At 47.1% G+C, this 13,452-nt stretch overlaps 1 protein-coding gene across 1 annotated transcript in view; it reads right to left on the reverse strand.

The window, feature by feature from the left end:
- Positions 1-13,190, reverse strand: part of PDZRN3 (PDZ domain containing ring finger 3) — a 130,935-nt gene extending 117,745 nt beyond the window's left edge. Inside the window, exons 1-3 of the mRNA XM_063165031.1 lie at positions 12,301-13,190; positions 6,265-6,351; positions 5,027-5,134 (exon numbers count right to left, since the gene is read on the reverse strand). Of these exons, the coding sequence (XP_063021101.1) occupies positions 5,027-5,134; positions 6,265-6,351; positions 12,301-13,017 (912 nt within the window). The 5' untranslated portion in view covers positions 13,018-13,190. The remainder of the gene's footprint in view (positions 1-5,026; positions 5,135-6,264; positions 6,352-12,300) is intronic.
- Between the last annotated feature and the right edge of the window lie 262 nt (positions 13,191-13,452).

Below are 13,452 nucleotides of genomic sequence, written 5' to 3' on the forward strand. Positions count from 1 at the left end.
AAAGAGCTGAGTGTGCTGGAGCTGCAGTGGCTCCCCACAAACGCTCTCGTGTGCTTGCGTGTCCTGGCAGGAACTGCAGCAGCCAATTTTAAGTCACTGTCTGAAAATGTTTTCTCCTAGAAAATTAATTCCTGAGTGTACGGAGCTGCACAGTAAATCTTGTTGGCAGGGCTGAGTTTTCCATTCAGGACAATTCTGTTTAATCCATATCCTTGTCAGGGTTCAGCTGGCACCCAGCTTGAGGATTATCCTGCTAAAGCTGGCATTGTTTTAAAAAGTGCTCAGCAGCAAATCAGGGATGGAAGGTGGTGTTCAGGCAGTGATTTTAGTGAGTGATCAGGCAGTAATTTCAGTGAGTGATTATCTGTGGAAGCTGCCTGTGAGTGGTGAGAGGTGAGCAGGGCAGCAGCAGCGTGCAGTGACAGCGCAGCCAGACCAGCAGCACACTGAGCCCTTTCAGCCACAGGCTCAGTCTGCTGGAAAAACGAGACCATCACGCACCACCAGACCACAAGGAATGCTTCTTCCTTTATTCATTCACTCAGTTTTACAGCCATCCCCGCTCCACTTTGTGTCCCTGGCAGGGAAAGGTTCACCCTGCTCCTGCCAGAGCGTCCTTTCCTGCCATTCCTCTGTGGCTGATGGATTCCTCAGCGCTGATGTGGCTTCTCAGAGGCTGTGCTGTGAACACAGCTACCAAATTAATCTCCCTGAAATCCACCTAACCCCCTTCTGTGAGCAGAAAGTGGCTCTGCCAAAACGCCACACTTACAGCGGGGCGAACAGGCAAATTCCGTTTGTACATCCGCGAGATTCGCTAAAAAGTTTCATTGTCCTCGTGTGTAATCTGTGAAGAAATGCACGCCCTGGAAAAGCAGCCTGTAATTTGTAGCACATGAGTGTGCTTTGGGGAAAATCAATCAAATGAACTAAGACGTGTTCTCAACTCCTAAACTAATGATCCTTCCTGTGAGCAGCATGAAACACCGGGCGAGTCCCAGATGGAATAAATCCTCCAGGTTTCAGCAAGGCTGTGACAGCTTGGACTACCTCAACAGTGCCCTAATTGTGCTGCAAACTTCTTAAGGTGGCCAGCAGTCAGCCTTTTCAAAAGCCTCCTTCTTCCCCAGCACTCCCAGGGCTAAACAAACAAGTTTACCAGTTAGCCAGAAGAGAATGCCAGATTTAATTTATACTCTTTCAGGGCTGATGTGCTTAAAAATAATAACTCTGAAAATCTGATTTTTGTCTTAAGAAATGCCAAGCAGCTGCGTAGAGGCATTCAGGGCTGGGACCTGAACCAACTTCTGTTGAGAGAGGAAATTAGGACCATTTTGTTACCCTGACAAAAATGAAATCTATGAGAACAGTAATTCCTTTGCAGAAAAAATCAATAGTTTCAGCATGTTTTTAACGTGGCAATTTGCTATGGAACATCTTAACAATACCTCAGTAAATCACCAGTAGAAATCAGCGGCTGGCTTTGAGTGCACAAGTACAGAACTGCATGAAAAATGTGTAGTGAAAGCAGAGGAAATCTCCCAGAATTGTGACTTCCTCACTCCTAAACTCATTGTGAAAAATCTGAGAACAGATACAGGTAAGAAGAAGCCTTGGTTTACATAGAGAAGTTACAAAACCACCAAAATCCAAATCTGTAACCCTAATCTGGCAAGAACTTCTAGAACTTCTTTCCCTCTGTGCCTCAGATCACCCATTTACAGAGTAAGGGTATTATTAAATAGTGAGGGGAAATTATTGAGCAGTTAATAGCCACAGCATGATCTTCATAGTCATATGTAAGCACTAAATATCATTATCCAAGAGATTCTGTAAAAGAAAATACAAGAAAAAGGCTATTTCTCTGTATTTGCCACATGCTGCTCTGATGACTGAGTAGTACAGACCATGCAATATTTATCTTGGTTTTTGTCATTTAGTAGTAGCAACATAGACCTCACAGTGCCATTACTTATTTCAATGAGATGAAATGGACCCAAAAATCGCTTTCAAAGAAAATTCAAGTCAATTCTTAAGCCTGATTAACTTTGCATTCAGCCTTCTGATAAATGCAGAACAGGAAATCCAAATTACACAAGGCAAATATGTTTAAAAATTATCTCTGACATAATTCCAAGGTTATCTCTGGATCAAATTGTCAGGGGATAGAATTTGCAAGCAAGCAGCAATAAAAAAATGCTTCTGCTATCAGCCCTGAACAGTTCCCTGATGTGTCTGCATTTCACTCTCCCTCATCCCTGCTCAGTAATTAGAAATGTTGTGGCAGCTCTGAAAATGAGAAGTGACGCTCTTATTTCATATGTGCTCCAAAACACATCCACCAGAAGATCTGCAGCAAAGAAACATTTTCCAAAAGGAAATCCAATGATTTGTGTTTTACTTCATTGTAAATTCTCTGTGATGGATGCTGGAATTAATTAGGGAGATGTTGTGCTCAGCATCTTATACTGGAATAAGAATTCTTTGTGGAAGAATCATGCTGATGATCCATAAAACCTTATTATTGAATGGACAAGTTAAAGGAGCTCTAGATAGCTGAAGTCAGTTCTAGGGAAGTGAGTTGCCATCTTTCCTCACCATTTTTTATGCCTTTGAAAGCAAATGTGACCTGCTAGGATGCTCTGCTCTGTGCCAAGTTCTCCAGCTGTGTCCTCCCAGTTACAGCTACATCTGTAAATAATTTTTGAGTCAAACTCCCAAATCAAAACTTTGACAGTGTGAAGGTTATTGAAAAAACTTGCCTCTAGAAGGACACCACCACTGGCCATTACTAACTCTCACCTAGGTTGTTTACAGGTATTTCAATTATCTAAGATAATTAGACACCAGGAAGATAAAGCTCACTTAGATGCCTTGATGCAGGAGGGACCCCCTTTTTCCTTACCCAGAACAAGGTTAGATAAAATGCGCTAAATATAAACTGCAGGGAACACAGGATGAAACAGCTGCTCTCTGGGGCTGGTGTGCACAGTATCTGTGTTTTAAAGGGCTCACTTTTAGAGCACTCCAGTCTAGTGCTGTGAACTGGATGCCTGGAGTGGCTGGGCTGCAGGAAACAAATGAATTTATCTAGAAAAGCATTCCATTAGCACTCCTGGAGACTGCCTCACCATGGGAATCAAACCACATTATCTGGGCACCACTCAGGGCTTGCTTCCACTGGACACTCCTGATCCAGAGTGATGCTGCTCTGGAGGCACCCAAAGCCAACCCCTGGGAAACAATGTGCTCCATTTCCATCAGCATTTTGTGTATATTTAGAGGTGAGAAGAGTGAACATGACAATGAGTTTGTGGCCAGCACAACAAGAGCTGTCAACACACATCACCCCATGTCAACACACGGGTTCCTGCTACCCTTGGCGTGTTATTAATCCAACAAATCCCTCTGATGTCTTTGTTCTGGGCTCTTCTCGTCTGAAAATGCAGCTTGAGCTGTGCAAAGGCTCTGCACAAGCACTGCTGGCACAGGCACGGCTGTGCTGAGGGAGGGGACAGGGCAGGAACGCTCACCCAGCCTGTCCCCTCGTGTCCCTCAGCTCCTCTGGGCACAGAGTGGGACTCCTGCCTCAGCCTGCACCAGCACCGAGCTTGGGGAGCAGCGAGGAAGGAGCAAAAACTAAAATCAGGAGGAGGGAGGTCCCTTGGAAGGCAGCAGATGGTGCAGAGCCCATGGAGGCTGGCTGTCCCTGTCCCCTCGGAGCCAGGGTCACCTCCACAGCTCACAGAGCCTGAACCAGGACCAAGACATTTCCCAACCCAGGGGCGTTTGATCTCCCAGAGTTTTGGTTTTCATACAGTTGTTTGGTTTATGTGACTGTGCACTACTTCAGAAACGGATGTCAGCTTTCCAAGGAGGCTGTGGGGAAATTCAGGCTTATGGGAAACCTTCAGCTCAAACAAAATCAGAGTTCTCACAAAACTGTCCAGACCTTTTCGCAATTATCTTACATCACACACAGGGTTTGAGCAACTCTGGATCATTTCACAGCTCAGCTTCTTATCTTTTTATAGTTCTGCTACTGTGGCTCCATTCTTTCCCATATGAAGAAACTTAATTAATATTTTATACCCTTACTAGATTGTGAATACAATTTGCCATAAGAGTACAGAAAAAGCAAATACACTTTGTCCCCTGCCAACAGAAAATCCTTAACAGCTGTTTATTGCTCATTTGCAAAACATAAGAGCAATGGAATTCCATTACTTAGAGAAACTGGCTGTTCCATGATATCCTTGGCAACAAACACCACACTTATCTTTTTGAACAATAGACTCTCAAAGTTTCTGCAGCCTACAAAAATAAGACAGTGAGGAAGACTTTTTCTTTAGCTGCAAAATGCCAAACAATGGGAACTGACTCACCGTCAGCTGCATTGCTTCATGAAAATGAAGCTCTTTCTTGCTCTCTCTCCCCCTCCCCAAAAAAGAAATTTGCTCGCTGCAAATTTAGAGAAAAGTTTCATGCAACCATCTCCTTCACAGGAAGAGCTTTTTATTGAGGTCAAGACTTTGGCAAAATGAGGAGAAATTCAGACTGCAATCTGAGTAATGTAAGAACTCACAAACAACATTAAAGGAGTTACTTGGGTTTATGATAAACCATAGAGAAATCACAGAGCGGAATTTTCCCTGACTGCTCAAAACTTAAATACCAAGAAAAATAACATCATGCTTTACACCACAGATACTTCACATATGGTTTTAACTAAATAACTTCCAAGTTTCCAACAGCTTAAAAAAGAACTATCTATGGCATACCAGAGAGATGCGAGCTCCTCAGAAAGTCGGGACATGCACATACCATCCATAATCTGCTTTCTATATTTAGGGAAGGACTATACCTAAAGCCCTGGAGGTCAGCACTGAATCAAGCCCAGCATATTTTCACAGACAGATGTTCTAGACAGTGTTTACCACAGTCCACTCTCCCAAACCCACAGCAAATGTGCCATGTGAGGAGCTGAGCTGCAGCCTGCACTATTAAAAGGAGTGTATTCTCTTACCTCAATAATCCTGTCATGGATTTGCAGCCCTCCTTCCTTAGCAGCAGGCCCACTGTCAACTATTTTGGAAACAAAAATTCCTTCGCTGGATGAGCCATCCTGATTGTCCTTCAGGGATGAAAAGGAGAGCACATTATTGTCCCGCTCATCTGCCCTCAGCTGAAGCTTGTCCATGCCACAACAGTGCAAGTAATTTGAGAGAAATATTCTTACTGATGTCTTAATATGGAATTACTTTGTGCTAATGAGAACACCTGATACTCTGATTTTGGAAGATTAAGCAACCAGGGATGGGCTTCCATTAGGTAAATTAGTTGCTTGATAATCATTTTCCTCTGACTTAGGCCAGCTCAGGAGTAATTGTCATTACAATTATTCTCACAGCAAAATCCAGTGAAACACAGCCTGCTTGCACATCAAACATAAGACAACAGTGCAATTTTCACTTTTAGTCGCACAGCTTTTGCTCTGGAGACTTGAAAATAAACCCATAAAAACACCTTACACCTAACAAGGTATTTTCATATTTCTGTGTATTGTGCGTCTACCAGTGCAGAACAATGTCTCAGAAATTTGAAAGACTCCAAAGAAAGAATAACTTTCAAGTGAATTCACTAGGAATAGATTGTGATTAATGTCAGATTTCTGAGCAGCCAATAAGTAGTTCTGAATACTTTCTAAATTACTAGGACAAGGTATAATCCACTCCTTGATGTAATTAAAGTCATATGCAGCAGCTCCAGCCAACAAGCATCCTGAAAAAAATCCATTAGTGAGTGTGTGGTGCAGGAAACATCTGCTGAAATCACAGAACTCAAAACCAAGCTGTTTAAGTTCCATCCCTTCACCTGCACACAGAGAGCTGCTGGATCTCTGCTGGAAAGGAGAGTATATTTTTTTTTTTTTTTTTTTTTTTAATGAAAGGGGCTAAAGTTGTGGCTCTCAGCCCATGAAGTTCACAGCAGTAGGGTCTGAAAAAGAGACACTGTGGGTTTTATCATGTTGGGAGTGCACTGCACTGGGATTAGTGGTGCTGGCTGTGATGAGATGCAGGAACAAACAGGCAGCGAGAGAAAAGGCAGCGTGGTTAATGGACATCCACACAGCCCCAATGGAAGAACTGCTCTGAAAGAATCCCAAGGGGACCAAATGCTTGTCAGCAACATTTCTCCTCCAAGTGTTGACCTACATGCTTTTCCCAACTGGAAAGGGCAAACACATTTTAACAATTAACATACCATGCACGGCCGGCCACCAATAATGTTAAATCCAAGAGATCCAGAGTCCCGATGGAGGACCAGAGTCAGTGCTTTAGTTTCTTCACCCTGAAAAGAACAGACAAAAACACTCAAAACGTGGTGTCTGGGGGGTAAAACAGCACAGGTAATACTTCTACCCAGGTTTGTTGCTGGGTTGGTTTCTCATTTTTGTTAAATCCCCTTGTAGTTTAGAGACAAATGTTTGGAGTAACCGTGCAGCTCCCAGTGGCTGCTCCAGCCACCCCACTGAGCTCCAGCAGCAGAACTTCCCCTAAGATTTATGTGTCTGTTTTATTGAGATCTACACTGAGACACTTAACAGCAGCAGAAGGGGTTTATATGCAATGCTGGTTCCTGCAACTACTTGACCCAGTCATATGTGATGTGTTATGTAAAATATTCCACGTTTCCAGTAGTCAAACTCTGATTTTCCCAGTGCTTGGGGGTGACTGAACCTCAGGACTGGAGCCTTGTATTGCCTCTCTCTCCTGCTGACTACGTGACATTGTTTTAAGTGATGTTGTTTAAAACAGTATCAAACACAAAATTCTCTGCAGACTTTTAGAAACAGCATTAAACAAAACTGTGACAAATTTTGCCACAGGCCCAGAATGGCAATTGCTATTCACAGCACCTGCTGTGCATGATTTTTTTTCTCTGGCATTTTAAGACCAGCAAAACAGAAATCTCTCATCACTGAAAATCATTATGTTAATCCCCTAAAATATGAAATTCTGCAGTGAATAGTTTTCTGGACAAACAGCAACAACTAAGACGTAATATTTGGGGGGCTGTGTGAACAGATTTTGTTATTTTTGTTATCCTGGTCTCTCATCCCAGCTTGTTCCTAACAAATTTGTACCAAATCCTACAAAATGTCCTTTATGACCCAGGGATGCTACTTAGGCCTATTAACTTTTATGAAGACAAAACTAAGTGCATGACAACTAAATGTTCACAATGTTCTCCCTTCAGTCTCAATCTAGTGTTGTTATTTACAGCAGAGCACTACAAAAAGCCCTCTGAATAACAACATTTAGAGATCAGAATAGGATCAGATAGAGATACAGATGAAATTTTCTACCTCCAAAACCATTTTCTTTCTTTTATCCAAGAGGTGAAAAAGTTATGAACACAAAAAAAGTTTGAGGAAGTCCTCCTAAAAGTCTGGTTTTCATAACCAATTAATGACAAAAATTGCAACAAGTTACATTGTAATTCAAGGCAGATGGTTTTGGTTCATGCATTTTCCTTCTAACATGTCAATTTGAAGTTGTCAATCAAATATTAACGTCTATTAAAGTCATGAAAAATGTCAGAATAATCCTGGATTACTGAACTGCTGGCAGAGATTGGGGATGATAAGGAAGCTCAGTTCCCTGGCAGGGTGAGCTGGCAGAGCTCCACTGCCCAGAGCACACTCTGAGCTCCAGCAGCCCCACCTGAAATGTGCTCTACAACCTCCACGTCACTTTCTGATCGCTATCTCCCCTAATGATCCACTCACAAATAGACTTGGACCTGGTACAGAGGAACGGGAACAAACTCTGGCTGATCTCATTGGAGTCTGCCTGCACTTGGCAGCAGTGAGAGCCAGGTACCCAGAAGAGAAGTGAAAAATGAAGTAAAATCTGTTTCCCTGCAAGGCTACAGACCCAGACCTCAGACAGGATTTCAAGGAACAAATTTCCAGTCCCGCGGGATCACTTTCAAGGACTGATGATTCTGGATGTGAAAGACAAGCACATGCTAGCATGACTGTTTCCTTCCATTATCCCTATTTAAGAGGGCAAATCAATTACAACAATCAAAAAAACAATTACAACATCGCTCTCAAGACACTTTCAGTAATTAGAGTTGCCTGTTTTCATTAAAGCCTCCTTATGAGGCTTTGATTTGACACTTTTACACCTGGCTGAACAAGTATTAAAGCAGGTGGGATTGAACCAGTAGTGTTGTGAGCGAACAGAAACAACTAACGCAGCTTTCTGTAGGTACTTCTGAAAAAGTACTTCTGTCTCCAGGGGTTTTAAAGACATTTCCAGGTTTTCCTGGTGGCTTTGTGCAGTGTCTCCATGCTCCCCATGGCAGCAGTCACGTTGCAGCCCCACTGTGGGTGCAGAAGTGCCCAGCCCTGGGACAGAGCAGCACCTTGCTCTGACACTGGGTCACTTCTGCACACTCACATCTCATCTCCTAACAACTCCTTCAACAACCTCCCCCTTCTCTTCACAAGGAAGCCACGATGCAAATGATTTTTCCAGGGCTCTGCCTTTCTCTCCCCCTCCAAGATGTGACATTCCAGCAGAGCAGTGATTAAGCAGTGAGGTAACTGTGGAAATGTGGTGGCCAGGGGCCAGCCCTGCCCCGGCAGCTGCTCCTGATGGTTCCTGGCATCTTGTATTCCCACAGCTGAACAGAACTCTTAAACATAATTCTTGAAATTACTGTACTTCCCAGCTGAGTAATGTGCAGCTAATAGACTGCCTTTCCCTTTAGACAGCAAAGAATAATTTCTCTGGTAGTGCTGTGGCTAAAAATCTTTGTCTTCACCAGAGGAGGCACCTCAGCTCCTTCTTCACTGGTGAAAGGGCTGCCAGGACCTGCCTGGCCCATCCTGCTTGAGAAAAACACATCATCTTGCTTTAAAGGACTTCATCTGGCTCTCACAGAATTCAAATCTTTGCCACCACCACCACAGAGGTCCTGAATGTCAGAGCATAACCGGTTCTTGCCTGGCTGATCCATTTAAAGTCAGCTCCTGTCTCTGGTTGCCAGGAGAGCAGAAGGGTTTCTACCCTGGGCTGTCAACTCCTTCCAATTCCCTCTCCCCCTGCCCCTTCCCAAAGGACTTTGCTGGCTGTGTAAATAAAGGATTGACCAGATCAGCTTATCAAGAGGTGTGCACAGGGCTGTGTTTCACCAAGGATTAAGCCTTGTTTGAATTGTACAAGTTTTTTTCTTGATTGTTTAGACTTTGATATTTCAGGATTGACATGTTTGATGGAAGGAAACACTGATTTTGAGGGAGACACTCCACCTTCCCTCCCACTCCATCCTCAATAAGCCTCTCCTCCTTCCACCCAGGAATAAACAGACATTCTCTGGATAAACCTTGGAACTGTACAGAGTAAAACTGAAGTTGTCCTTCAGTGATAACACACATGGGCAACACAAGTGGGTCACTTAAGGCACATCTACTGCTTAAGGGGGTTATAAAATTGTGAGAAGCTTACAGATGAGTGTGTGTATAAAAAATATATTTATTTATGTCTTCTCTCAATATGGCTATGGGGGTGTTATAGAACTCACCTCAGAAATGGTTGATGAAAGCACAGCAAAGCTGTGATTCATCCAGCATCACAAACAAGGTCTCTGCTAAGGTGAATCCCCACCTGGGTCTCCAAAGCTGGGTCTTTAAAGAATGGGCTAATGTCACTCAATATGGTATTTCCTCTTTGACTAAGCATTTAAACACAACTGTACATGAGGATTTCTTCTGTTTGACTACAGATCTGATTTATTCTGGATTGGTTCTACATCTGCAGCAACAAGCAGCCATCAGGCAGGAAAGCCAGAAAAGCCCTTTTCTCCATGTACTGAGGAGCCAGAACATCCCACAGTAAGTCCTGCAACCACCACTTGTAAGCTATGGATTGTTGATGCTTAGCACAGACCAAGCTACTCCATCTGAGAATGTATGAAATATGAATAATGGTCATTATTTAAATAATAATGACAGCAAATTGGTTATTTCACACTACCATACCATTATTTAAATTGGCTATTTCACACTACCATTCCTCTAATCCCTGTGTTCAGGGACATAACCCTTAGGAAAATTTATACATCCTGCTGAGTGCTCCTGCACAGTCCGTGCTACTGCCTCTGAGAAAACAACCCCACACTCGGAAGCCTGCAAAGAGGGAAAGCATCCCCTGCGCTGGGTGACCACCACAGCTCTTTCACTGAACTCTCCGTGTCACAAAGACGCCAGTTTGCTATTGGTGCCTGCCTGGGCGCTGGGCAGCAGAGCTGTTGGTGCTGGCCAGCTGCCCAAAGAGCTGTGAAAGGCACCGAGCTGAGTGACCGCCGGCCCGGGGCTGTGGGGACACGACACCTCGCAGCTTTCCCAGCCTGGTGGCTGCTCCAGAGAACTGCACGGCAGCCCTTTGTCACCGGGCTGGACCCAGCACAGGGGCCTGCGCCAGCTGGACCCATAAATCCGGTAGGAAGTGCAGCTGAAAATACGCGTCAGGAACGTTCGCAGCTGAGAAGGAGCAGCTCTCAGGATTGCGGCAGCTCCTGACACTGAACAGAGCGAAAAGATGCAAGCCCAACATCAGCAGCAGTAGCCATGAAAAAAGGGTGGTGTGAGAATAAAGGAGATCAAGGATGAGGAGGCAGGGACTGGGTGAGATGGTTTCTGACAGCAGGACGGTGTGCAGGGCTCTCCTGCCATCGGCAGTGGACAAGGAGCTCTGTGCCAGGCTGGGGGAGCAGAAATCCTCCAGAATGCCATGGCAAAGAGCTGCAGGAAAAGGGGTGTCCTGAACCTTGATATGACTGTGAACCCCCCTTTTATTTTAATGGTATTACATAGATTTTGACCAGCCCACACCCAGTATTGCCTGAAGTTAGAACAGTTCATTTAGTTAGAACAGTTGCCATTTCCATGGCAAAGCGCTGCAGGAAAAGGGGGAGACAGAACTGTCCTGAACCTTGGTATGACTCTGAACCCCCCATTTATTTTAATGTTATTACTAAGACTTTGACCAGCTTACACCCAGTACTGCCTGAAGTAAGAACAGTTCATTTATATTGAAATATTTTCTGGTTTGAGTTAGGAAAAAAGGATGGGTTCTGTCCTGGATTCCTAAGAAGGTTAAAAAAAAGAGATCCTCTGACATGAAGTTTTATTTCCTTTACACAGCTTTTAGAGTCTCAACATTAGCAGAGGTGTGAATACAGATGTTTGACAGTTTTGAACAGTTTAATACTGCTGTGTCTGTGGTAGCACATTCCAGGTCACTGGGAGGACTCTGAATGTCTTCATTTAAAAGATAATTGGCTTCCAGGGCTTCCCTCGCTGGGGAGCCTCATTCCAATTAAAACTTGGGGATTGTTGCAGCTCTGGCTTTTGATTCTGGTCATTTTATAAATGGTCTAATTTTGAGGGGTTGAAATCAAGTTAATTTTTCCCTTCCTAATTAAAGAACCCTGTGTGACACTGAGAAAAAAAAAATCACAAGTACACAGCAGATGTATTTGGATGTCACAGAGATGATGGCTGCAGATCCTGAAATAGCTGCTGAGGTGTCCGTGTCACATCACAGTTAATCCCAAAGGCTGCATTTTGTAGGAAGCCCTGCTGTGGGATGCCAGGTGAGCTCAGGCTCTGGAAAGCATTGGGGTCACAGTGGCTTCTTCCAATGCATTCCACTTCGTGGGGCTCCTGGGAGTCAATTTCTGCTGCTTTAATACCATTTCCAGCCCTGGAAATTCCACTTTCAGAGTTTTCTTCGGGGAAGACAACCAAGAGAAAACAGTAACACCGCGACCTTGTTACTTTCCTGTGCGAGTTACCTTATGGGGTCCAGCCTTAAAAACGTACCTACAGAAAGATGCGCCTATAGATGCCCCGCTTAAAGCTGTACGTATAGAAAGCGGCACGTTACAGATATTAAACCCCAAAGCTCAGCTATTTGAAAGGATTTGCGGCTGGGTGGGCTCTCCAGGAGAAACCCTGCATAGGGAACGCTCCGGGTACCTCGCACGGGACAAGGCACATCCCGAGGGACAGGGCGCATCCCCGGGGACAGGGCGAGTCCCAAGGGACAAGGAGCATCCCCGAGGGACCAGGCGCATCCCCGGGGACAGGGTGCAGCGCATCCCCAGGGACAGGGCGCAGCGCATCCCCAGGGACAAGGCGCATCCCCAGGGACAGGGTGCAGTGCATCCCCAGGGACAAGGCGCATCCCCAGGGAGCCCGGGCAGCGCGGGACCCATCCTTACCTTGCCGGGGGATGCTGCGCGGGCGCGGGCCAGCGCGTCCAGGCGGGCGCTGTACTGCGTGAAGCGCTTCTGGTATCGCAGCGCCGTCACCTGCAGCTCCAGCTGCGCCGCCGCCAGCCGCGACAGCAGCGACTGCTCCCGCTTGCCGGCGCGCAGCGCCTCCTTCTTGAGCGCCTTCTCCAGCGCGGCCGCCCGCGCCTGCAGCGCGGCTCCGTGAGCGCGCAGGGCCCGCAGGCAGCCGTGGCCGCCGGCGCGGCGCTCGCCGTGGGTCAGCACCAGCCCGCAGCCCTGCTCGCAGAGCCCCGCGGGCCGCGCCTCGCAGCGCTCCCGCATGTGCGCCTCCACATCGCGCAGGTTGAGCACCTGGCGGCAGCCGCGGTTGCGGCACTTGGCCGGCGAGAAGTCGCAGGTCTCGGCGTGCTCGCCCAGGTGCTGCAGCGGCACCACGGCCTCGCAGCCCCGCGCGTGGTTGTCGCACTTGATGTCCAGCTTGAGGATGAGGCTCTTGAGGGGCAGGACGTGGTTGAGCTCCTTGGTGGAGATGCGCTGGCAGTTGACGGGGCAGCTGCCCTGCTGCACCACCCAGGGCAGCACGCAGCCCGCGCAGAAGACGTGTCCGCACGGGGTGGTCAGCGGGTCCTCCAGCACTTTGTTGCACAGGTTGCACTTGAAGTCGGGATCCACCTCCCCGCTGAAGCGATCCAGCTCGAACCCCATCCTCCTTCCGCTCCGCCGCCAACAACCGAAGGAAAAAAAAACCCAAACAAAAAAGCCCAGAAAAAGTACCCGGAGTGCGCGGACGGGCCGGGGGGAGAGGCGGAGAACGGGAATAAATAAGAAGGAGCCGCTCCCGCCGCCGCCCCAGAGGCAGCTGAGCCCCCGGGCCGGCCCGCGGCCGTGCCCCGTCCCGCAGTCCCGGAGCGCCCCGGAGGAGCCGCGGCCGCGCCGCCGCCTGCGCGCAGCGCCCGCCCCCGGGCCCGGCCCCGCCCCGGCCCCGCCCCGGCCCCGCCCTCAGCCCGGGGGTCCCGGCCGGACAAGGGGGCTTTGTGTGCGGGACCGGCGGGGCGGGGATCCGGCAGTGCTGCCCCTTCCCCCGAGGGGCAGGAACGGGGCCCGCGGGGCAGCGCCGCACACGGGAGGGGAAGCGGGAGG

The sequence above is a fragment of the Melospiza melodia genome, chromosome 10 (assembly GCF_035770615.1).
Source record: "Melospiza melodia melodia isolate bMelMel2 chromosome 10, bMelMel2.pri, whole genome shotgun sequence".
Classification (NCBI taxonomy): domain Eukaryota; kingdom Metazoa; phylum Chordata; class Aves; order Passeriformes; family Passerellidae; genus Melospiza; species Melospiza melodia.